At 44.4% G+C, this 26,521-nt stretch overlaps 1 protein-coding gene across 1 annotated transcript in view; it reads right to left on the bottom strand.

Moving 5' to 3' along the window:
* The window catches only part of LOC115473968 (neurabin-1-like), a 337,573-nt gene that overhangs the window by 52,278 nt on the left and 258,774 nt on the right, over window positions 1-26,521 (bottom strand). Inside the window, exons 14-15 of the mRNA XM_030209200.1 lie at window positions 24,909-24,993; window positions 2,497-2,568 (exon numbers count right to left, since the gene is read on the bottom strand). Of these exons, the coding sequence (XP_030065060.1) occupies window positions 2,497-2,568; window positions 24,909-24,993 (157 nt within the window). The remainder of the gene's footprint in view (window positions 1-2,496; window positions 2,569-24,908; window positions 24,994-26,521) is intronic.

Here is a 26,521-nt window from a genome sequence, read left to right as displayed (position 1 = left end):
GGAGGAGGGAGAGAGAAGTAGTCCAACACCGCCCCCGCGACCAGTAGGGCAAGGAGTATGTGAAAAAAAGATAACCACCATGGCAGAGGGCTGCGACTGAAGCAGAGTCATCAGGGCAGAGCCAGGTTTCTGTTATGGCGAGCAGATGGAGGTGACGCGAGATAAAGAGGTCCTGGATATAGGGAAGTTTGTTACAGATAGAGCGGGCATTCCATAGGGCGCAAGAGAAGGGCAGAGAAGAGGAGGGGAGTAGAGGAATAGAGATGAGGTTAGAGAGGTCGCGGTGAGATCTGTAGAGTTGGGATAATAGTTGGTGAGGAGGGCCAGGATTGGGATTGATGTCACCGGCTGAGAGTAAGAGAAGGAGTAAAAGAGAGCGGAGGAGAGTAGGAGAGGTGTGGCCACGCAGGCGTCGAAGGCGAGAGGTATTTAGGTGGAATGGGGAAGGCAAAATGGAGGGAAGAAAGAGACGGAGATTAAAAGCCAAGAAGGAGGAGGAGGGTAGGAGAGAAGGTGAGGTGATGAAGTCGATGGATGGGCAGTGAGTTCCTGTAGCGGAGAGAGGGTGGTGGACCAAAGTCCACCACCCTAACCACTAGGCCGCTCCTCCATTCCAAGTTGGAGCTGGAGGCAGCAGTTATTATTGGGGATAGTGGGGAAGCAGAAATAGGGACTAGTTACAGGGATTTCAAGAACTGGCATTCAAGATTGCTGGTCTTCCCAGCTTGCAGGCACAGATGATTGTCAAGGAAACACAGGCTTGCTGTCTACACCAAATTTTTTGTGACACCTCCCACCTCATGGGGACACACTGGTTGAGAACCAATGCTCTAGGAGGTATACAAACTCTCTTGTTGTTCTAAGCTTAGAAGAAATTCTAAAGAAGAAAGCCATGTAGTTACTAAAAGCAGATATGTAACAATTCAGGATTTTACTATATGAAGATAATACGTAGAAATAAAATAAAACAAAACAAAGTAAATATGATACCTTTTTTAAATTGAACTTAATACATTTTTTGACTCGCTTTCAAAGGTAACCCTTCTTCAGATCAGAAATAAGCAAATGCTGACAAATATTAGAATATATACATGAAACACAAAAACAGTCCAATGACAAGTCTCACAGGAAGAGGGTGGGGTGGGTTAGGTGAGAAACAGATTTGGGTGGGTGAGAGACCGGGAGAGATGGATGGCTAATAAGAGGGTGACAAAGCAGTAGAATTTTATGGTTTATAATGGGATAGAAAATCAGATCTTTGTTTAGTCCTGTCTGGTGGATGTCAAACTATTTTAACATTTTGACTTCAAAGGTCTTACTTTTCTGGATTGTCTTAAAGTTTCCATTTATTCTTGCCATAAAATCATTCATGAAGTGTTCTGGTTTTATAAAGTGCTGTCCCACACATGTGACATTCTGGTTGGCATTGTCATGCTTAATATAATTTCTATGTAGATGGAATCTTGTCCACACAAACACCATATTAAGCATAACATGCCAACCAGGATGTCACCTGAGAGACAGCACTTTACAAAACCAGAACCCTTCATGAATGATTTTATGGTGAGAATACTAAAAGAAAACTTTAAGACAATCCAGGAACGTAAGTACACCTACCAGAAAGGACTTAAATATCTGAGTTTCTATCCCGTAATAAACCATAAAATTCTATCGCTTTGCCACCCTCTTATCAGATATTCACTTCTACCTCTCTCTCACCCAGCTCTATTTCTCACCTAACCCACACCGCTCTCTTCTTGTGAAACTGTCACTGGCATACTTATATTTGTCAACATTTGCTTATTTCTGATCTGAAGAAGGTGGTTACCTTTGAAAGCTAATCAAAAATGTATTTAGTCCAACAAAAAAGATGTCATCTTATTTTCTTTTCTCTGTTTTATTTCTATTTATTACCTTTAAAAGTGGACTAACACGACTACCACACCATTATATGAATAAAATGGCATTTATGGTCTAGTCAAACTATTTTAATATTTATAATCTGCACAATCTTATATCCATGACAGATAATGTACATAAATAGTAGTAAATAATTAAAACCAATAAGATACATATAATTAAAGATAATACACTAAGGGCCCTGTTTACTAAGTCATGCTAGAGGTGCATTAGTGTTTTGGGGTGTGCTAACCGTGTAGATGGTCACGGTTAGTGCGTGCTAATTTTTAGCACATGCTAAAAATGCTCGTGGACCTTAATAAACAGGGCCCTAAAACAGCACAATAACTCAAATTATACATCACATAATTATTGTACCAAAACAGTTTAGTTCAAGCACTCTATATAAAATTTCATCATAGATATGACATCAGCATATCTAGTCTTATCTAGTTTTATATATAATTTCTTACTTTATAATATTTAATAAATTTACTACATAATCCCTGAATCTACAAAAAACTGAAGCAAATATTCTGGGTGAAAATTGTACATTTCTCTTGTATTTTACTAGAGAAAATTAAAAAATAAGAATACCGGCTGTCCAGAGATCCTCTCAGATTTTCTTTGTCTTGCTTCTTGCCTTTCCCACCTGATTTTCTTAAGCCTCTAGAGTGAAGAAAAATATGTCACACTTTTATACAAATTAGTTACGCTACTTAATTTTGATCTGCACATACAAAGAATATTTTGGATCAGATAACTACAGTCAATACTTAAAAAAAAATATTAGACTACAGTACATAGGAGCCAAATGGAAAAGTAAGCTGGGTCTGCCCTCATGGCTATGTTTTATTTATTTATATTTCTACTCCACATTTTGCCACCTGTTCGCAGTTTCAATGTGGCTTACAATGGAATTAATAGAAAATAAGTTACATAGAGGCAGTGTGGTGTGATTATCAAGTTCAGTCGCTTGGTTAATGTAAGATTAGTTCAGTGCGTGGATAAGGAATAGTGGACTGTTTGCTGTTAGGCTAGGTGTTGTCCTCTAGGAGGAGTGTTTAGAAGAGCTGTGCTTTCAGGTGTTTTCTGAATTGTAGGTAGTTTATGGATTTTAGGTTTTTTTGGTAATGAGTTCCAGATTTTGGTGCAGTCGTAGAGAAGCTTGTTGTGCATGTGGTTTTGTATTTCGTGCCTTGAGATTTGGAGTAGTGAAGGGTTGGGTAGGATCTTGCGCTCTTGGTTGCATTGCGTAGCGGTAATTAGGTCAGACATGTAGACTGGGGTGAGGCAAAGATTATTCTGTAGGCCAAGGTACAGATCTTGAATGATATGCGCGATTTAATGGGTAGACAATGTAGGTTTTGGAGTAGAGATCTTGTGCTTTCAAATTGATTTTTATCATATATAAGCTTTCAAATTGATTTTTACCATATATAAGTCTTGCTGCCGTATTTTGTGCAGTTTGTAACTTCTTTAAGGTCTGTTCCTTGCATCCTGCATAGATTCCGTTTCAGTAGTCTACATGTGCAAGGACCATGGTTTGGATGAGGGAGCGAAAGATCTCTCGTGGAAAATAGTTTTTATGCATTTGAGTTTCCACATTGTCTGAAACATTTTCTTTGTAGTGTTTGTGACCTGTTTGTCGAAGGATAATACGTGATCTATGGTGATTCCTAGTATCTTCAGGTCTGCTATGGGGATAGTTGTTCCCATAACACTGATGGATGTAAAGCGATCGGTATTGTATGGTGATGTATCAGGCAGTGAGTTTTTTTTTTCCTTATGTAGTTCATTTGTTGCATTTGTATCCCACATTTTCCCACCTATTTGCAGGCTCAATGTGGCTTACACTGTTCCGTTATGGCCTTTGCCATTCCAGAGTAAAAGATAGTAATTGGTGTTACATAGAGAACATAAATGAGATAATAGAATTAAGCAGTTAAGCAAACAGATATAGGGAGAAAACAATTCAGAATATAAGGTAAAGTGGTGATACGATTACGTTTACAATTATTGATCATTGTGGTATGCCTTGTTGAAGAGTTAGGTCTTCAGGTCACCAAACGGCATGGATGCCTACTAGCTGAGCTCCGTACAACCCGCGGGGATCAGACGCTAAGAAGCCTATTCAGCAAAGCAAAAACACTGCCAACCGGGAGCGGAGATATGAGCCAGAGAGAGCAAAAATCGGATGCAGGCGGAGGCGGAGAGAGTAGATTTTTCCCGTTTCGCATACTCACCGCTGGCACGAGAAAACAAAATGGCGGCCGCGCCACATAATCGCCCGGAATGAGCGTAGGTGACGGCCCTCACAGAGCCAGCATCCCCAACGGAGACAAACACTGGCGCTGACCAAGGGGGACCCGAGGAAGAGATGGGACCGGAATGGCAGAAGTGGCTGCAAGAGATACGGGCAGACTTAAAAGTGATGTGCGGCGAGCTGGTAACTATGGGAGCAGACCTCAAGGGTGAAATCAGAGAGCTTGGATCCAGGCTGGAAGAGGCAGAAAACCGGCTAGACGCTCAGTCAGAAACAATTGACGCGTTGGACCAGCGCACTACGGAGAGCCTGCTAGCACATCAACAGGTCTTAGATAAGTTAGAAGACCTAGAGAAAAGCAGCCGCAATTTACGCTTCAGGGGACTACCAGAATCCCCTGCTTATGCGGACTGCGAGGACACTATACAAAAGTTGGTGAATGATCTACTGGCAGCTGGAGGTACTGTGGTAGAACCCGCGTCGATTCACCTCGAGAGAGCTCATCGGGCATTCGGAACCCCACGAGCCAATCTGCCCAAAGATACAATAGTATGCTTCAAGGACTTTAAGATGAAGGAGCAAGTGGCGAAAGCGGCACGTCAGACCCCAAATTTCAAATGGGACACATACGCAGTTGAAGTATATCAGGACTTAGCCGCTACCACATTAAAAAGCGCAGAGCGGAACTCAAGCCAGTCACTAGGCGACTTCAAGAGCTGGGGATCCGTTACAAATGGAGACATCCTTTTGCATTAGTTTTTTACAAAGAGGGAAAAATGCAGCAAATAAAGACAATCTCAGAGGCAAGAGAAGTCCTACCAGAGGAAGGCGAGATGGAGACATCGAATCTGGCAGCACCTGCAAAACGAGGCCCACCGAGGGTGATACCACCAAAATGGCAACGAGCAGGCAACGGCCAGAAGCGCCTGAAGCATCAACAGTCGGCAACCAAAGTGACCTGAATGAGGACCAACCCAGTGGGGAGATCCTGTTCATGTGTAGCCGATGGACAAGCCGAAGGCCACTGAGATACCCATCAAGCTGTTCATTGGCAATGACAAAGAGATGATGGACTTTACAGAGTGGTTGGGTGAAGTATTTCATTATGTTGATAATGTGTATGCACCTGTTATACTGTTATGTTGTTACACAGTTCTATAATGAGGTCAGAATTGAAAAGAAGCAGGGCTTTGATTTAATATATAAGAGCACCCGCGGGGATACGGAATGATCAGCTTATACTTCTTCCTAGGATGCCCTTAGTGAAGCACAGAGGCAGCTTTAGAACTCGGGGGGGGGGGGGGGGGGGGGGGGGGGGGGGGGGCGAAGGGAGGGGGAAAAGAGGGAAAGGGGAGGGAGGAGACCTATCAGGAAGCTGAGGGGAGGATTACCCAGAGGCGGCAAACGGAAGAGAGACAGAGAGGCAAACTAGCTAAGATTCCAGAAGACTACAGATATATGTCAGCTATTAATTTATTGCTGCTCAATGCTAAAGGGCTGAATATTCCGAGAAAGCGACAACTCCTGTTTTAGAGGAATGCTCCGTCTTCGAGCGGATGTGGTCCTGGTGCAGGAAACCCATTACCTAGATCTGAATACCTGTGTCATCATAAAAAATATCCTAATATATACTTTGCGTTCAACGGTGATAACACAAAGAGTAACGGGGTGCTGATGGCATTCGCGGGTGATAAACCCCTGGAATATTCTGAAAGTAGTTAGAGATAGGGGAGGAAGATATCTCTTGGTGGTTTTTTCATTGATGGGACAGGTATACACTGTAATAAACTATGGGCCTAATACGCAGCAGGAGGAATTTTTCTCAGAGCTGGATTTGTTAGTTCAGAAACATATAAAGGGCTCCCTCATTGTAGGGGGAGACTTTAACCTCACCATGCAGTCCCACCTAGACAATTCCTCGAGCAGTATACGATATGGCCGTAGGGATACAGCAAGACTGCAAGAATTCGTCAATCATTGGCATCTAATAGATCTGTGGCGGCAGATAAATCCGAGAGAGCGTAGCTACACATACTATTCCACAGTCCACCAGTCCTCCTCCTGGATTGATTACTGGCTAGGAGAGGCAACTATAGCGGGAATGATGGAGTCACATCAGATAGTGCCCAGAACCTGGTCGGACCACTCCCCGGTTCTACTACAGCTGGTACTACCTAAAACACGTGAAGGGCAGAGAAGTTGGCGTCTGGATGACGCTCTTTTGCAAGATCCAATCAATATTACGAGTATAGAAAACAATATTAAAGAATATATCCAATTCAATGGGGCAGTCTCGCCTATAGTGGTCTGGGAGGGATTTAAAGCAGTTATGTGAAGTCACCTCATAGCGCTGAAGGCACGTTAGGAAGCAGCGGATATCCAGGGAGGCTACCCTCCGGAAACAATTAGAACAGGAAGAAGCCAGTCTCCACCGTGGTGGGTCAGAGCACTTACAGGCAGGTTTGGATAATATCCGCCGGCTCCGGAATCAAATCTGTGACCTGGAGCTGGCGGATCTCGCGGAGGACCTTCAGAAGGCCCAACAGACCCACTACGAGTTTGGCAATAAGGCTAGCCGTCTTCTGGCTTATAGGCTTAAACAGCAAACAACTCGTAACATAATTGCAAGCCTGAGGGATGAGGGAGGGGACAGCTATACAGACTCTGATTATATAGAATCAGCATTTAAAGATTTTTATGAGAAACTATATGCTAGGGGCGAGGAAGTAGCGACCTCAGACACAGAAAACTATTTAGAGGGTTTGGAGCTTCCCAGCCTGACGGCCAGTGCTACCCAGCTGCTATCACATTCCATTGAATTGGAGGAGGTTATTCATACTATCAAGGGGCTCCCAGCAGGAAAAGCGCCAGGCCTCGATGGATTTACCAACAAATTCTATAAAATACTTGGGAAACTTCTGGCCCCATTGCTGTTACAGGTGTTCAATTCCTTAGAGACTAGTTCGGGACTCACACCAACATGGAAACTGGCCAACATCATGGTCATTCACAAGCCAGGGAAGGACCGGCAACTTTGCGGATCTTATAGGCCTATCTCGCTGTTAGGGATAGACTATAAGATCTTTATTAAGATTCTGGCGACGCGATTGCAGAAACATCTGCCCTCTCTGGTCCATGAGGATCAGGCAAGGCTTTGTGCATGGGAGACAGACATTTGATAATATATGCAGAGCTTTGCACATGGTGTACCATGCACAGGACACACAGTCCCCACTATGCATTTTGTCACTAGACGCCGAAAAGGCGTTTGATAGAGTGAGTTGGTCCTTCCTGTTTGGAGTGCTAGACAAACTGGGATTCACAGGGCGATTTGTTCACTGGCTCCATCTAATTTATAAAACCCCTCAAGCTTCCATCAGAATAAACGGTAGACTGACAGAGCCTTTTACATTGTATAGAGGAACAAGGCAGGGATGCACACTGTCCCCCTGCTTTTTGCCATAGTAATGGAGCCACTGGCGGTCAGGCTTCGGACACACCCAGATGTTAGGGGGCCACGACTGGGAAGATTCGAGACACGAGCTCTCCTTTTTGCAGATGACATTTTGCTCTTGTTGAGGGACCCTGAGACCTCATTTCCGAGAATACTAGAGATGTTGCATGCTTATGGGAGAGTCTGAGGTTTCAAGATTAATTTAGACAAATCTGAAGCGCTAGACATAAACATCTCTACTGAACAAAAATCCATCCTGCAAAATACAGCCCCATTCCGATGGGCATCGCGATACATCCGATATCCGGGGGTTAACATCCCCAGGTGTATTGAGGAGCTTTTCCAGGTTAATTTCCCCGAGATAGCGAGGTGGCTCCTCCAGGATTTGCAGAGATGGGAGGGTCTCCAGCTGTCTTGGGTTGGGAGGTTAAGCGCAGTAAAAATGGTTATACTCCCGAGGATATTATATCTTTTCATGGCATTACCGATTTCCATCCCTGATAGCTTCCTAAGAGGCCTCCAGAGAGGCATCTTCTCATTTATCTGGAAAAAAAGACCCCCACGAGTCAGAAGGGAAGTTATGTATCAACCAAGAGAGTGAGGTGGGATGGGGGTCCCTTCTATCGCTTTGTATTTCCAGGCAGCACATCTCAGAGCAATAGCTGCTTAGTTTACAGATACGGAGAAATTAAGTATAAAGATAAAGCAGGGCTGGGTGAGTCCTTTCCTGCTTAGGGCTATACCATGGCTAGCTAAACAGGAGTTGGATGAGCTAATCAAAGGATGTCCGCCCCTGATGCAGTGGCCTTTGCTCACCTGGAGTAAGGTTCGAGAACAGTTTTTTCCAGGGCGCAGTTTTTTTCGGCACATGTATCTTAGATTTGCTCCACATTTTGCACCAGGGGGGCAAGATAGGGCCTACTGGAATTGGGAGGACATGGGTCTATGTACACTAGGACAAATGTGGGAAGAGGGTAAGACGATACTTTTTGAAGAGCTTTGCAAAGAGCATGGGCTATCTCCCCTACAAGCCTTCCAGTACTACCAAGTGCAAGACTTTATAAAGCGGAGGGCAAGGGAAGAGCTTAGTTTAGCGGAAACCAAGATAGAACTGGGAATGGTGAGAGGGAGAGGAAAGGGCAGTATATTAAGACTTTATGAAGCGCTACTTCTGTATTCCAACCCAGTAGAACACTATTTAGCTAAATGGAATGAGGCCCTGGGGGTGACATACACATACCAGCAATGGAAACTAGCATTTAGATCTCTGAAAGTCTCGATCTCTAGTGCCATGATTGAGAATGGACATAAGGTATTATATTGCTGGTATTACACTCCTCATCGCATTGCAAAGATGTTTAGGGAAAGTTCAGCTACATGTTTGCGGCAATGCGATGCAATAGGAGATATGTTCCACATTTGGTGGGCTTGCACCCGTGCTAAGACATACTGGGCTGCGCTACTGAAATTTTTGTCTGAGGTTACAGGGGTGACCTACCCAATGAAAATGGATCACTGTTTGCTACACTTTAAACCTAAAGGAATCCAAAACCCAATACATCAGTTTGCTGGACAACTATTTGTGGCAGGCAAGCTGGTATTGGCAGCGGCCTGGAAACAACCGTCGCTGCCGGGTCTTCAGCAAGTCTTGCAGAAACTGGACTATATCTGCCTTATGTCAAAACTTACAGCATTACGGACTGGCCGCCTAGTGCAACATCAAAAGATTTGGAAGCCTTATGAACAATGGTTGTCCTCACAGCACACTCCGGGACAGTAAAGTACAAGATAACATACAGCGAGATAGAGAGGCCTGGGAGGGGAAGGGGGAGGGGGTTCTTGAAAAGAAAGAGAGGAACCAGCAATGTGAAACTGATTTGGAAATTTGATTAGCAAGGTGGTTGTATTAGAAATGTTTTACACTCTGGCATGTTTATGTATGAAAATAATAAAATATATGGTTAAAAAAAAAAGAAGAGATAGGTCTTCAGAGATTTACGAAAGTTAATTAATTCGTAAATTGTTTTTAGGTTAAGTGGCAATGCATTCCACAGCTGTGTACTCATGTAGGAAAAGCTGGATGCATATGTTAGTCTGTATTTTAGTCCTTTACAGCGGGGGAAATGAAGATTGAGGAATGTGCGGGATGATCTTGTAGTGTTCCTGGGTGGCAAGTCAACTAGGTCTAACATGTAGGCCGGGGCATCTCCGTGAATGATTTTATGAACTAGAGTGCAGATCTTGAACGCGATACATTCTTTAAGTGGAAGCCAGTATAGCTTTTCTCTTAGGGGTTTTGCACTTTCATATTTTGTTTTTCCAAATATGAGTCTGGCTGCAGTGTTCTGGGCTGTTTGAAGTTTCTTGATGATTTGCTCTTTACAACCAGTGTAGAGTGCATTGTAGTAATCTAGGTGACTCAGCACCATTGACTGTACCAGGTTGCGAAAGATGATCCTAGGGAAGAAAGGTCTTACTCTTAAGTTTCAGTCTGAAAGTTGCTTATGCTGTAATTTTGAAAGTAATTTTGGATATATCTGTTTTGAAGGGAATGAAGATGGAAACATCAGCGTATATGAAGGGGTTCAACCCTTGACTGGAAAGGGATCTTGCAAGGGGGATCCATCATTAGATTGAATAATAGTGGACAGAGTGGTGAGCCTTGGGGTATTCCGCATTCTGCTTTCCAGGGTTTTCAGATCGTGGAGCTTAGTTTCACTTGGTAGGATTGAGTGGTCAGGAATCCACAGAACCATTCAAGTACTTTCCCTCCTATTCCTATTTTGACGAGCATTCTTTGTAGGATAGAGTGATCGACCATTTCAAAATGCATTGGACATGTTGAACTGTAGTAAAAGTATATTATTCCCAGTTGCAATTCCATGTTGCAATTCGACTTCCCTATGAAGAAAGACTAAGGAGGCTAGGGCTATTCAGCTTGGAGAAGAGACGGCTGAGGGGAGACATGATAGAGGTATATAAAATAATGAGTGGAGTGGAACAGGTGGATGTGAAGCGTCTGTTCACGCTTTCCAAAAATACTAGGACTAGGGGGCATGCGATGAAACTACAGTGTAGTAAATTTAAAACAAATCGGAGAAATTTTTTCTTCACCCAACGTGTAATTAAACTCTGGAATTCGTTGCCGGAGAAAGTGGTGAAGGCGGTTAGCTTAGCAGAGTTTAAAAAGGGGTTGAACGGTTTCCTAAAGGCCAAGTCCATAAACCGCTACTAAACAGACTTGGAAAAATCCAAAATTCCAGGAATAACATGTATAGAATGTTTGTACGTTTGGGGAAGCTTGCCAGGTGCCCTTGGCCTGGATTGGCCGCTGTCGTGGACAGGATGCTGGGCTCGATGGACCCTTGGTCTTTTCCCAGTATGGCATTACTTATGTACTTATGTTTGAATTTTGCTAAAAGTGTGATTAGCACAGTTTCTGTGCTGTGGTGGGTTCAGAAGCCTGATTGGGATTCGTGTAGATATTTGGTTAGCTGCTTGACTATGATGCCTTCCATTATTTTAGTCATTAGAGGTATGGAAGCTAATGGTCTGCAGTTTGCGTTATCACTGATATTTTTGCTAGTGTCCTTTGGGATTGGCGTGAAGTATGTTGCCCTTTTCTTTTGGGAACTGGCCTTCTCGGGACATGAAGTTTAGATAGGAGGTTAACTGGTCAATGAAATGATTTGGAGGAGCATTCATAATATAGTTGGGGGCAGATATCGAGTGGGCAGTGTGCACTCAAGAATTTTCTTATTGCTTGTGTTACAGTCTTGTTGGTAAGTTGGGCAAAAGTCGTCCAAGTTCTGTCTGCTGGTGATTCTTCTGGGGGGGTTGGTTAAGTTCGTCTAACAGCTTTTCAAGGTTGGTGTTAGTCTGTAGAAGACTCATCCCTAAGTTGATAATTTTCTCTTAGAAATATTTGGCCAATTCATGTGTTGGTGGGGTGTTGTCATTCCCTGTCTTGAGAGGTTTGGCATTGAATAGGTTGTTTACAAGTTTATAGAGTTTCTTCATATCTATGCAATCTGAGCCTACTTGTTCTTTATAGAATTTCCTCTTAACCTGATTCTATTTTTGTACCTTTTTCATGACTCGGTTGTAATTTGTTTCCCCCCCCCACCCCCACCCCCAAGGATCATTCTTGTCTTCTGCATTGGGTTTTTAGCTCTTTTAATGTATAATTGTACCATGAAGCCAGTTTCCTTTCCTGTATTCTTCTGGATTTCATGGGGGCTATCTCATTTAGTATGGTGGCACATCTTTCGTCCTAATATGAAATCCGCTGATTTCATTTGAGGTACCAGTGATCGTTGTAGATGGAGGCCCAGAATTTAGTTACATCAACATTTGAGTTAGGAATGGTACATGGTTGTCTTGGGGGTGGATCCCTAGCTTTCTCCAATAGAGGGTCATGTGTAGTTTGAAGTGGTTTTGGTTTTGTATGGTAAAGTCCTGGTTGGGTAAGAATCTGTGTGCTATCAGGTCTACAGCGTGTTCTTTAGTATGCATAGAGGGCTCTGGTGACCACTGGAAGTCCCAGAGGTGCAGGAATTCTAGACAGTCCTTTGGGTTTTTGATGTTTTGATTTTCTAAGTGTAGGTTTATGTCTTCTATTTTCAGTATATTGGAGTTGGTTGTACAGGTGTTGGAGATAAAGTTTATGAAGTGTGTTTGGGTTGTAGAAAAGTGGTTATGTAAAGCTTTGTCACTTATTCTAAATGAGGCAATTTCCAGCTGTTGTGTTATGGATTCTGTAATGGGTTCCACTGTGAAGAAGGATCTGTAAATAAATGATATACCCCCCTCCTTTCTTCCCAGTTCTGGTCCAATTCAAAATTTTGTATCCAGTAGGACATGGGTCTAGGATTATGGGGTCATCTTTATCATGAATCCACGTTTTGGTTAGGAAAATTAGTCCTAGGTCTTCATCTAGTATCCAGTCTTTGTTTCTGTGTTGTTGGCCGCTGATCTAGTGTTGATGTAACCTATTTGTACTGGGAAATGATTGTCATCGGGTAACATGACTCTAGAGATTTTCATTAATTGACGTCTGGTAGGGTTTTGGGTTTGGTTAATTTCCTTTTTGGCTAGTTGTTGTATTTGGGTTGTTGTAGGATGTGTCTCTTCTGTTGTTTTTGGGTTTGTGGTTTCCCATCTGTTGGAGTGAGGTCAACCATGATGGAAGGCAGTGTGTCTAGTACGGTGATTTGAGCTGAGGAGTATTGGTATTATGTTGTTGTCACCCTCTGTGAGGGCTACTGAGGTGGATAGCAGAGTAAGGATGGATATGCTAAGTAGAAATTTGGTAACATTCATTTTGTCTTTGTATGTGTTGCTGAGTGCTTGAGATATTTTGGTTATGGGGTGGGGGAGGTGGGGTAGAACACTATTGTGTTGTGTTTCATGTGTGTGTGGGTATTTCTAGGTTTGGCAAGTTAGTGTATTCCAGATGGAATTTTACTATGGGCTGAACGGTCAAGGATTAGCTAGGTGTGTGGAGTGAGGTGTATCAGTGGGAGGGTGAAGTGGTGGTGTGTCAGTAAGAAAGATTTGCCCAGTAGAGTGTCCATATGGTAGTCAGAATGTTGGTTCCCTTTTCTTCACCTGTAGGGCAGATCTCCTCACAGTTTCCTCCCTGCACTCATCAGGGCAGTGTCCGTTGGGTGGTATTCTCTGAAGTCACCTCAATGTGGTTCTACCTGAGGACTGAAGGAGTGCTAGAGTATCCTGTTTCTGTTGTTGCAGTTTGTTTTTCACCCAGTGAGGTGCAGTTGGGGAGCATGAGGGAGTAGCAGGCAAAATCGTTCCCGGCTGACACTAGGCTGGGGGACAAGAGCATCGGCGAGGTGAAGTCAGCAATCCAGGTAAGTTGGGTCCTGCCTCTGCTACTGTGCACATGGTGCCCTTCAGATCACACGTGGAGGGAAACTGTTTCCTTTGGTGTAAGGCTGTTTTCTCCCAATGAGGTTCAATTTGAGACAGCTGGGGGAGTTGCATGGCCAAATTGCTCCTTGCTGGTACTGGGCTGAGGGATAGGATCGTCGGCAGGTGAGGTTAGAACAATCTGGACAGTTGGATGCCCGCTCCTCTTCTGCTTGTGCATCTGTCTTCCAACTGCATGTGGACCCACCAATCCCCCTCCATATGAGTCAGCCACTCTGTTGTCTTGCAACCAAGCTCTCCAACCTCCGACAGTTGTTGGATGGCTGATCCTCTCAGCTCTCTCCTCTCTGCGAGCTCAATGCCGCTGCAGCCCGGGGTCTAAACCAACCTCGTGCGCCTCCCCTCATTGCGCAGAGACTTAGGCCGAGAGGGCCAATGGCATAGTGTCTCAGCGACCTGCCTTCGGGCCCTCTCTTTTTTTCTATTTACACTCTCCATGGGTAGCACTAATCTTCTCTGAAACAAAATGCAATATCCAGATTTCTCTTTATTTCCCTTTCCATCCATTCTCAGTCTGTTAATTCTTCTTCAATGTTCCCTTCCACCAACTGAATATGAGAGGAAGTATTTCTAACCTTTGAATCTGATACACTAAGATTAATATCTCAGTTCCTAGTGTATGGATGTTTACACAAACAAGAAAGTCAAGTTGCTTACTTATTACAGGTAATCTTTCCACTCCAAGATGGCTGACTGATAGGACGTGCAGTGAGGAGCTCCTCCGGACAGTATCGGAGATCTCCACTCTCGGAGACTACATTTAGTAGCTGCTCCAGCACAACCGCTGAGTCAGACGACGGATAGACAGCGGACTGGAGCGGACCGAAGTCGGAACCACAGATGTCCCAAATCGGATCCACAGACCTCCCCGAAGACGCCGGTTGGCAGACGCGCCGACCCGGGGCACACACCTGAGCGGCCCAAGCTACCCTCCACTTGGCAACCTCCATTCGGCAACTTTCACGTTGCTGATCCCGAGGGCCAACTGGGCAGCCAGCAGAGAACAATCACTACGGAGCTGACGACCAGCTCGCCTGAATCACCCGGAACACGTGGTAGCCCGGAAAGGGCACCAAACCTCCGATACGGCTGCTGGACGACCGTCTAAGGGATACAGTATTGCATACATGTATTAGAATCTGTGCTGACTCTGTGTTGGTATTGTCTTATGGCTCGAATGTTGAATGCACACATCTTAACACTGTTTCTTGGTCTCCTGTACATATATGTTGGATTGACTGAGGGGGACAGAACTACATACATGTGCTGGTAATAGGCTGGCACTGGGCTAACATTGTCTTTTACCTCAGCTTATACCCTGACCAATTGAAAGGTGCAGGGTTACACACATTTACTGACACTGTACTGGAATTGTCCTGTATCTTGACTGATGATTGTGCACAATCTAACACTGATTCCTGCTCAGAACTATAGTAATGCTGAAATGTGAAAAATTTGATGTTACTCGCAATTATCCTATTTTTCATTCGACTGTATATACATTGATACTACCTATGCTAACATTCAATGAACCCCTATGCCCCACCAGTACACATTGTAACTACCTTCTTGCAGTCCCATTCACCCAATCCTCTGCCTCCCTGCACCCCCATCCCTACTAGACCAACAAATCTAAACCTCCCTCATATAACCTTCGAAATGGCACTTGCCCCTTCGTAGTTCACCTCTCCTGTATCCCCCACTCCAACCAAGCCAACAAGAACACACCCTTCATAGTTATATTCTCCGGTGCCCCACCCCAACCATGCAAACAATGATAACCCACCCTACCCCTACCTAACCCACCCCTAACCCGCACACACCCCTACCCAATCTAAATCATCTCACCAACATGATCTTCCTGAAAATACTCATCATCATCCACTCAATCGTTATCATTCAACCAACTTTCAACACCCCCCCCCCCCCAACGGAAATCAACATGATACCAGTTCTTCAACATCACTCAAAAACACCCAAATTAATCTCAAACCAACAACTGTCACAGAAACCCAACAACACCCAACCATCCTCAAAAACAGAAACAGTCCCACCTAAATCTAAAACACCTAAAACAAGACAACTTATTAAAATCCGCCCCTCACTCTAGACTGCTGAACCACACCTACCCGTCCGAGTGGGATATATCAATGCAAGATCAGCACTTAACAAAACCGAAATCATCTCAGACTGGATTACATCAGACAACCTTGACCTACTCTTCATCACAGAAACCTGGGTACGGAACTCAAAAGATCCCATCATAATTGATCTGTGCCCCCCTAGCTACAAAATATCACACTGGCCTAGAAAAGACAAAAGAGAGGTGGAGGCATCGCACTCATCTACAGATCCAACTTCTCCGCAGAAGCCATCTTTGAGTCCATTTCACCACAACTCGAAATTCCTTCAATAAAACTTCACAGCCTCACACTATACGACCATCTAACCTGCATACTGTTTTACAGACCTCCCAGCAACTGGAACAATAACCAAACCATATTCATGGACTTTATATCAAATGAATGCGTTAACAACTCCAATATATTATTAACTGGAGACCTGAACCTTCATCTACAGGAGTCCAACTCTGCCCACACTATGTGACTTCAACCTCCCTCCAATGCAACCAACCCACATTAAAGGACACTCACTCGACATCATTGCCCACAAACACTCCACAGACCAAAACTTCCTTTTATCAGACATCCACTGGTCTGATCATCACAAAGCGACCCTATCAATACAAACGCATAAAAAAGACCAGCCTAAAACACACAAACCCATAATCAGCACCAGAGGACGGATAGACAAAACTTTCTGGCAACAAATCTATGACAACGAATGGTCAAAAGATCCAAACTCTAACCTCTTCTTCACAGAATGGAGTGGAGGAGTGGCCTAGTGGTTAGGGTGGCGGACTCTGGTCCTGGGGAACTGAGTTCAATTCCCACTTCAGGCACAAGCAGCTCCTTGTGACTCTAGGCAAGTCACTTAACCCTCCATTGCCCCAGGTACAAATAAGTACCGTGTATATGTAAGTCGCATTGAGCCTGCCATGAGTGGGAAAGCGCGGGGTACAAATGTAACAAAAAAAATGGGATAACAGGTGCAAACTTTTTCTGGATGAAATTGCTCCACTACAATCCAAAACTCTACGTAGACGAAACCCTTCACCATGGTTTAACGGCGAATTAAAAAATCTAAAGTCACAAACCAGGAAACTAGAAAAAACTTGGAGCAAATCAAAAAACAATCCCTCCCTGAATGCATGGAAACAGACACAAAAGAACTACAAGAATGCCGTTAAAAGAGCAAAAAGATCCTATTATACAAAACAAATTACATCCACTGGAACAGACATAAAAAAACAATATCAACTTATAAAGAATCTTCTCAACACCGAACCAGTCAACTTCATCCTCAAACTGTCCTTCTGCCGACCAGCTGGCCAAATACTTTAACGACAAAATCATCAATCTATGCAATACAATTCCCCAAGACGATGCCAGCATCGATAGTTTCCTCGATGAACTAGACCCCGGAATGGACGAAATCCCGGCAGACCGCTCCTGGACAAACTTCACCCTCCTCACCACTGAGGAAATTTCCACAGCAGTATCCAAACTCTCCAAGTCCCACTGCCACCTGGACCCCTGCCCCAACTACCTAATGAAAAATGCGCCAACACAATTCATTACAGACCTCACCACCCACTTAAACTTCCTACTTCCAAAGGGCTCCTTCCCCACCGAAAAAGGTAACATACTACTCACACCAATACCAAAAAAACCCAAGAAAACAGCAAATGACATCACCAATTACCGCCCTATGGCCTCCATCCCTCTACTGATCAAACTAATGGAAAACAGAGTAACCTCCCAACTCAACGAATTTATACAAAAAAAATTCTCCATACTACATGAGTCACAATCGGGCTTGCCCGCACACAGCACAGAAACTTACTCACCTTAATATCCAAGTTCAAACAAGAAATATCATTTGGAAACAACATACTTCTTCTAAAGTTCGACTTATCCAGCGCATTTGACATGGTAAGTCATGATATTCTTACAAAAATACTGGACAAACTAGGGATCGGCAGAAACATCATCAAATGGATAAAAAGTTTTGTCACCACAAGATCCTACCAAGTCAAAACAACAACAATCTCGTCTGCGTGGTCATCAACATGCGGAGTTCCCCAAGGATCGCCTCTATCCCCGATCCTCTTCAATCTTATGATGATCCCCCTTGGCCAAGTCTCTATCTATATACGGCCTAAACCCCTTCATCTACGCAGATGACGTTACTATATTCATCCCTTTCCAATCCAACCTAGCAAAAATCTCCGATAAAATAATCACTGGCATGAACATTTTAGCTTCCTGGGCTAACGCTTTTAAGATGAAAATGAATAAAAAGAAAACACAATGCCTAATCATCTTATCCCAACACTCCACACTCCTCCCAACTACCCTGACCACCCCTGTTGTCACAATCCCCATATCCGACAATCTAAAAATCCTAGGAGTAACATTAGACAACCACCTAACTCTGGAAACTCACGCAAAAGCCACGACAAAGATGTTTCATCATGATGTGGGTGCTGAAACGAATGAAACCTTATCTCCCCCTAAAAACTTTACGCAACTTGGTACAATCCACTGTACTTACCCATGCTGACTACTGCAATAGCATCTTCACTGGTTGTAAAGCCCAAATCCTGAAAAAAATTCAGACCGCCCAAAACACAGCAGCCAGACTCATTTTTGGTAAATCACAATTTGAAAGCGCAACACCTCTCCGTGAAAAACTCCACTGGCTCCCTATCAAAGAACGAATAAACTTCAAAGTCCACACACTGATTCACAAGATTATCTACGGAGAATCTCCAAGCTACATGACCAACCTGATTGACCTTCCAGCTAGAAAAAGGTCAAAATCTTCTCGAACATACCTCAACCTGCACCTTCCCAATTGCAAAGGCCTCAAGTACAAAACCTACTACGCATCGAACTTCTCCGTTATGGGCAGCCAACTCTGGAATGCCCTACCAAGACCCATTCGAATAGTCAGCGAACATCTACCCTTCCGAAAGCTGCTAAAAAAACTTACCTCTTCAAGCAAGCCTACCCAAATGAACCGACAATCTATGAGCCTATTCCACACCACCCCTACCTCTCTACCTTCCTTGCCCATCTCACCTTTCTTAACCTATTCCAAACAACTACATCATAACTAACTCCACTATTCCACAGCTGTGTGCTTTCTGTGATACTTTGTAACCTGTACTACATAAGCCACACTGAACCTGCTACCAAGCGGGAAAGAGTGGGGTATAAATGTAACAAATAATAATAATAATCTCTGAATACAGGGCAATCACCTAACCAATGGCTGATGCCATTATTGCTCAGTAATGACAGATTTCAGAACTTTCTAGAAATGTATTTTAGAGAGCTCCAGGTATGTGTGAGAGATCCCATGCACCTGCAGTGTTGAACATGCCTATATCCTGTAATTAAGCAAATAAGCTCAAACCCAAAAGGGAATTAAGGAGGAAATGTGTGACTGATCTGTATGCCTTCAAAGAACATTTGTTATAGGGACACAAATTTATTTTCCCTAAAGACAAAGTGATTTGTAAGTAACACCGCTGGGTCACCCTAGCGAGGAGGCATCTTCAGTACTGAAAGGAGCAGAGGAACAAAAAATTTACTAAGAGAATGATGGACACTTTTTGGGGGTAAGAACTCCTATGTCTTTTATTTTAAAGGCAACCCTAAATAATAAAATGGGTCCGAGGATTGGAGATGGAGGCACTGGGCTCTAACCCTCAAAAAGGCCCTAAAGAATGTACTCTCACACCAGTGAAAAGTGAATGTGTGGCAAAATTACTTCCACAGAGGCCACCCTCAGGTGGTCACTAACACAGTTATGGCCATATTATCATCATCATCTAAGATCAAACTGTTGAACTGAAGCATATGCAGTTTGCTATCCAGTCAGACAAGGTTCTTTTTGATGCTTCAATCCCAGTCTTGCTGGGAAGAAAACAAAATTAGTTATAATCTTCCTACGGCATTTAGTCCACACTAAACAGAAGGCAAGGATTCTCTTGTAATCAAAAGTACACATGGATTGTTCTCCTTTAACATGTTTTTAAAAAAAATGTTTGAACCCTATTAAGAAACAGTGCAGATGAGTCACAAAGGCCTAGGAGTTCACTGCATGCTAAAGTAATCAGATCATGTACTTCAGTGCACAAGAAGCAAGAGCCTTGCCATACTGAGGGTTCCATAACACTATTGATGACTTGACAGGAAGCTTCAAATGAAGCAAGGCTTACATAAATCTTCTAATAACAGGTTGTACAGAAACCAGTCATTCTTCTGCATGATGGCATACCATGTAAGGGATTATCATGAGTCCACGCTTTCAAATATGCAGAAGGTGTTCAGGCAGGTTTTGTGTGAAACAGGACAGAGGATTTTGGGCCATGCCTTCACACCCACTGTGGTCATCGGGCGAAGAAAGGAAGACCGTCCCACCGCCATCCCAGGAGCACTGGTTAGCGCCGCCTGGGTGAGCGTCCAGCATGCATGACCGTGGTGACATCAGACATGGGTCAACGCTAAGGGATTTAATCTCTCTGCTCCTGACTTCAGAACTTTTGTGTCATTAGCCGCCCTCTGCTTCTCCAAATCTGTGGGTTCTGAGACACCTTCCTGCCAGCCTGCCCTTTCTCTCGGAGCAGTGCTTGAGTGAGTTCCGGTGAAGCCTTCGGCTTCAGTACGCAAGTGGGTTCCCATAAGCCGCCAGCTTCTGTGTGTGACTGAGCCCCCGAGTATCTTTCAGTGTCTGTCCGTGTAGAAGTAGGGGGCCTTTCTTCTTGCCCCATCCCTGTGTACGCCAGCCTTCAGGTCACCGTTTCTTGTGCTTTCAGCTTTGCTGCTCACGTTGGACTGCTGGTGAACCAGATAAATTGCAACAGTAAATTACTTGCCTCTTAAAGTCCAAGCCTCAAAGGTGTGAGACTGAGGTTGTAAGAACATTCTTTGGCTTTGCATTATCAAATTGGAAAAATATCCAACCTGACTTCATAGGGGACTAGGATCAAAATCTGTCTCAGAAGAGGGTACTAAGAAAATCACAGTCCCCGACTTCTTATGAGTGTTACAAAGTATTTTCCCAGTAGCGGAAATGGAGGTGCATAGCTTATCTTCCACCAATAAAGGGGAAAAAAAGGAAGCAAACGATACTATTGCAACTATCACACATACTCAAATATAAACCCATCCAAATATAAAACAGATAATATTTTCCCCTAAAAAAGGGGAAAAAATGTTAACTCGAATATAAAGCACAGTTACTCACCTGTAGCAGATGTTCTCCGAGGACAGCAGGTCAAGTATTCTCACAGCTGGGTGTCATCATCCAATGGAGCCAGTGCAGATGCTGACTAGCGAAATTAAGTTAGAACTTTCTAGCAGCATCCTACCAAGCATGTGAAAGGTGCATTCCTGCACAACGGGCGAACGTGGGTTCCTCAAGTCATTTAACAAAAGATAAAGAATACAACCCCAAGGGGAGGTGGGAGGGTATGTGAGAATACTTGGTCTGCTGTCCTTGGAAAACACCTAATACAGGTGAGTAACTTTGCTTCCTCTGAAGACAAGCAGGTCGTTGTATTCTCACAGCTGGGAATCCCTAACTTGAAACCATTTACATACCAGTTGTAAAGGGGCAAAATGGAACTAAAGAAAACTAGGCTAGGGGGTGGAGACACCACACAAATTCTTCAAGCCTGACTGCCCGAACCCACTGTCATGTTGGGTATGAAGCTCAAGGAAGTAATGGGATGTGAATGTGTGGACAGATGACCACGTCACAGCTTTACAAATCTCCTCTGTGGAGGCTGACCTCAAGTGAGCTATCAAAGTAGCCATGGCTTTGACATTATGAGCCTTGACATAACCCTCTTGAGTCAGCCTGGACATAAGTAAAGGCGACGCACTCTGCTAGCCAATTAGAAATTGTGTGTTTGCTGATGGCTACCAACATCCAAATTGGGTTAAAAGAAGCAAAGCCAGCTGGACTATCTATGGTCTCTAGTCTGTTCCAGATAGGTTAAGACTCGCTTAGTTAAGTTATGCAGTACAAATCCTAGTAGCTCCAACACCTCAATAGTTAGGAGGATTAACTCTGATGCCCCCTCCTGCGATGTGCTCTTGACCAGCCAATCATCCAGATCTGCACAAATACATCTCAACTGCTGCTAGACACTTGGTGAATACCCTGGGAGCGGACATGAGGTCAAATAGAGCACAGTACTGGTAGTTCCCCTATACGGAATCTGAGATACTTCCTGTAACTGGGAAGTTTCGAAATGTAGGTATAGGCATCCTTTTAAGTCCAGAGAGCACAGAATCATTTTCCTGAATCATGGGAAGAAGGGTGCCCAGGGAAATTATCCTGACTAGGAATTTGTTCAGGGCCCGAAATCCCCCCACTCTTTCTGGGCACAAGAAGTACCTGAAATAGAATTCCTTCCCTTCTTCCCCTGGTGGTACGGGTTTCACCCTGCTTGTGCCTATGTACAATGCTATCGGTGGTCAATTCAGTGGTCTCTGATGTCAATGTAGGGTGTAACTGAGATGGACTATTTGAAGAACTTACCGGTTGGATGTTACAAGGGGCCACCTGTGATGCTAAAAATTCAGCCTCCCCTCCTACTGGTAAGCCTCCGGGACAGTTACTTTGAGTGTGGCTATGCTCCCCTGGAGCCAATCAAAAGCTCATCCCTTGCTTTGAATGGGGAGCCGGCTACAGCTTCTGTGGGCAGGACTGGTGAGGTCAAGAACACTGGGCCCGAGGGTTCTAGGCAGAACAGAAGGCAGCAGAAACCTACACCCTTGAGAGTAGTAGGGTCGTTGCCTAGGCCCACTGCAAAATCTGTGAGGAAAAAGAGGTTGCAGCTGGAAGGTGCAGAGACAGGGTTTGGATGGTATCAGTATGCTTCTTAATGAGGTCAGCAACCTCTTCTACCTTATCTCCAGATTGTCACCTCAGAATGGAATGTCCATAACCTCCCTGGAACCGGGTCAGACACACAGCCATGAGAATCTGTACATCGCCACACCCATGGTAGAGAGTCTGGACGCTATGTCAAAAGAATCATATGCACCTCTAGCCAGATACTTTCTGCACTCCAGCTGTTTACTGGCCAACTGGCAAAGCTTTGTGGCCTTCTCCTGTGGGAGAGAATCCGCAAGACTAAGTGTACTGCGAACTGGTAGAACTGGATGCGGGCAATGAGAATCGAGCCTTGAAAAGCTTTCCTCCAAAATGAGTCTAGTGTCCAAGCCTCTCTACCTGGGGGCACTGAGGCATGAGTCCTGGAGCTTCTAGCTCATTTGAGGGGGGGGGGGGGGGCGGGAGGGGATTCAACCACCAGAGAGTAATGAGGCAGTTAGGTCCACTCGAACCTGAAAGCCTTCTGGATACGATACTGCATATCCACCTTCTTAGGGGCAGCCTGCACTGAGAGGGGAGATTCCCAATTCTTTGCAGGAATCCTTAAGGATAGAGTGTAATTGTACTGTGACCACTTCCCTTAGGAGAAGACTCGTAGTCCAGGACAGTTAACATCTCCGTCCTGGACTCTTCCTCAGTCTCCAACTTAAGATGCTGGCATCGAGAATCTCTACCCAGGCATGGATGGAGCCTCAGGAAGCATCTGGGGCTGATCCGCAGTTGGGGCAAGCGAGCTCGATGTCCGAGCAGTCTGCAGCATCTGCGTCAGCTTCTTCCTGAGCATGGCTCAGAACAACTCATCAAAGGAAGGCATCGGCAAAGGCAAGGGGAGCCGGGAGAGAGGCAGCCTAAGGTGGTGTTGGTGCAGAACCGGTAGCAGGGACTTAGCTGCCTGGAGACTTACACACTGGCACCTTTTCCAAAGAGGAAGAGCACTTCTCCCAGCACCAGCACTTCTTGGGGACCAACAATGTAGATGTCCTGGTGCCCTTGGCATCATGCGTCAATGAGGACCGATGCTTATGCTTCCTGGGCTTCCCCTGATGTTCAACATCATGGTCCTTCTGTGCCGACGAGGATGATATTAAACCAGTATGTGGCCTCAGTGTTGGGTCCAATGCTGACTGGTCCCTGAGGCCTACTTTCTTGCCCAATGATGAGAGTGCTGGAGACCACCTTGATGCCTGTGTACTCCCAGTGGATGTTGAAGTCTTGGCAGCCATTTAGGACGATACCTCTTTGCTGATCACAATGTACTGGCCTTCAAGGAGCCAAAAAATCTCTCCTATTGAGTACGTATTGAGAACGTCATGCCCTCTGTGTCCTCAACTGAATTTTTAAACAGAGACAACAAGAGTTAGGCTCACGGTCGGGCCCAAGGCTCCCAGTGCACCAAGAGTACAGGTCCATCACAGAAATCACCCGGTTACATTGTGTACACCTTTTGAAGCCACTTGGGGGGGGGGGGGGGGGGGGTTCTTTTGGGACATTGAGAAAAGTAATTAAACAACTCAATTGTGAACAGAAAACAGGACAGTATTCAAATTGAGGTTGTGTTCTGGCCTAAACAGGCCTAGCAACTCGCAAAAAAAAAGGAAGAGCCGAAAAAACTACTAAAATATTAAGGGAAATAAAATAGAATAAAGAAAAATGAAAAATAATTCAAATAAAGAGAAAAAAAAATACTTGAACGGGAAGGCACTGCGAAACAGATGTACACATGAGATGCGTCTACCCTGCTCCACAGAAAAATCAAGACTGATGAACCCGTGCTCACATGTCAGGCTGGAAGGCACCAGTGGATGCGTGGTGGGATGCAGCTAGAAAGTTCTAACTTAATCTTACTAGTCAGCGTCCACACTGGGATCTGTTGGATGACGTCACCCAGCTGTGAGAATACAACGGCCTGCTTGTCCTCGGAGAAATCAAGGGTTTATTATTCAAGTTTTCCTCTCCTTTCTCCTCCCTATGGTGTCCCTCCAAGCCATGGCTTGATGCCCCTGTGGGTTACTGCCCTAATGCAGTGACAAGTATATAGGATCTCTAAGAGAGAGAAAAAGATAGTAGATGGCATGGATGGGCATACTGGTTAAGCCATATGGTCCTTATCTGCCTTCATTTTTCTATGTTTCTATAACCTTCCCTTCTAAATTGTAATCTTACTCTTAAGAATAGAATCAAAATACATGGGGAGACCTGTGCGGAAAAACAAACTGTCAAAATCCACACCAAACCTGTCAGTTTTATACTAGTATGCACAGTTCCTTTAAAATTTGAATTTATTAAAAAAAAAAGTCATACCCAAAATCTGGAAATCTTCTTTTGTTCTTTCCAGATGAAGTACCTTCACTTGTTTCCATTATTTTACCTTCAATTTTTTTGTCATCTAAGAGAGAGATGAAATCAGGTCAAAATCAAGATTGTCATTTACCTTAGAACACAGCTCTAGTAGCCATATTGGTTCTGGTGGAAACTGGATGCAGTGCAGGATGTATTTTATTGGACCAATGCAATCATTATTGAAAGATGATGCAGTATATGAGTTTGGAACATTATAAGTCCCTACTTCAAACAAATATATTAACTTACACTAGTCTCTATTCCTGAAGATGTGAAGTATTAACATGCAAAGGTGTGTTATTTATTTCAGGCCTGATTATTTTTGACAGAACCTATACATTCAATGCATATTTTGCTGCAATAAAGATCTTCCACAAAGGAGACCATTATTATTATATTATAATTATAATATAATATATATCATATATTATATCATACAAAGAGGAATTTACAATCACAGAAGCTAATGACAAGTACTTCTGATCTAAAATACCATTATTTCTAAGTCAAATTTTGTGATTAACAAACTTGCAGAGCCAACCATGAGAGATCCAATTCCAGAAGCAGATTCATCAAAATGTCCCATTTATGAACTAAAACTGACACTTTGCTATCTACAACAAAATAATGAAAATCCTTAGTACTGAAACAACAGAACTGCCTGATGGCTCAATGGGAACACTGTAAGGGTATGATACATACCTGTAGCAGTTGTTCTCCGAGGACAGCAGGCTGATTGTTCTCACGACTGGGTTGACGTCCGCGGCAGCCCACACCAACCGGAAGAAGCTTCGCGGGACGGTCGGCACGCAGGCCACGCCCACCGCGCATGCGCGGCCGCCTTCCCGCCCGTGCGCGACCGCTCCCGCCAGTTGAATGACAAGCAATAAAATATGAAACACACAACTCCAAAGGGGAGGAGGGAGGGTAGGTGAGAACAATCAGCCTGCTGTCCTCGGAGAACAACTGCTACAGGTATGTATCATACCCTTTCTCCGAGGACAAGCAGGCTGCTTGTTCTCACGACTGGGGTATCCCTAGCTCTCAGGCTCACTCAAAACAATAACCCAGGTCAATTGAACCTCGCAACGGCGACGGTACAACAGAAATTGACCTACGAAGAACAACTAACTGAGAGTGCAGCCTGACCAGAATAAATTCGGGTCCTGGAGGGTGGAGTTGGATTTACACCCCAAACAGATTCTGCAACACCGACTGCCCGAACCGACTGTCGCGTCGGGTATCCTGCTGGAGGCAGTAATGAGATGTGAATGTGTGGACAGATGACCACGTCGCAGCCTTGCAGATCTCTTCAATAGTGGCTGACTTCAAGTGGGCCACCGACGCTGCCATGGCTCTGACACTATGAGCCGTGACATGACCCTCAAGAGCCAGCCCAGCCTGGGCGTAAGTGAAGGAAATGCAATCTGCTAGCCAATTGGAGATGGTGCGTTTCCCGACAGCGACCCCTAGCCTGTTAGGGTCGAAAGAAATAAACAATTGGGCGGACTGTCTGTTGGGCTGTGTCCGCTCCAAGTAGAAGGCCAATGCTCTCTTGCAGTCCAATGTGTGCA

The sequence above is a fragment of the Microcaecilia unicolor genome, chromosome 7 (assembly GCF_901765095.1).
Source record: "Microcaecilia unicolor chromosome 7, aMicUni1.1, whole genome shotgun sequence".
In the NCBI taxonomy this organism is placed as follows: domain Eukaryota; kingdom Metazoa; phylum Chordata; class Amphibia; order Gymnophiona; family Siphonopidae; genus Microcaecilia; species Microcaecilia unicolor.
The sequence above is the reverse complement of the archived record's forward strand: the minus strand, read 5'-3'. Positions and strand labels throughout refer to the sequence as shown.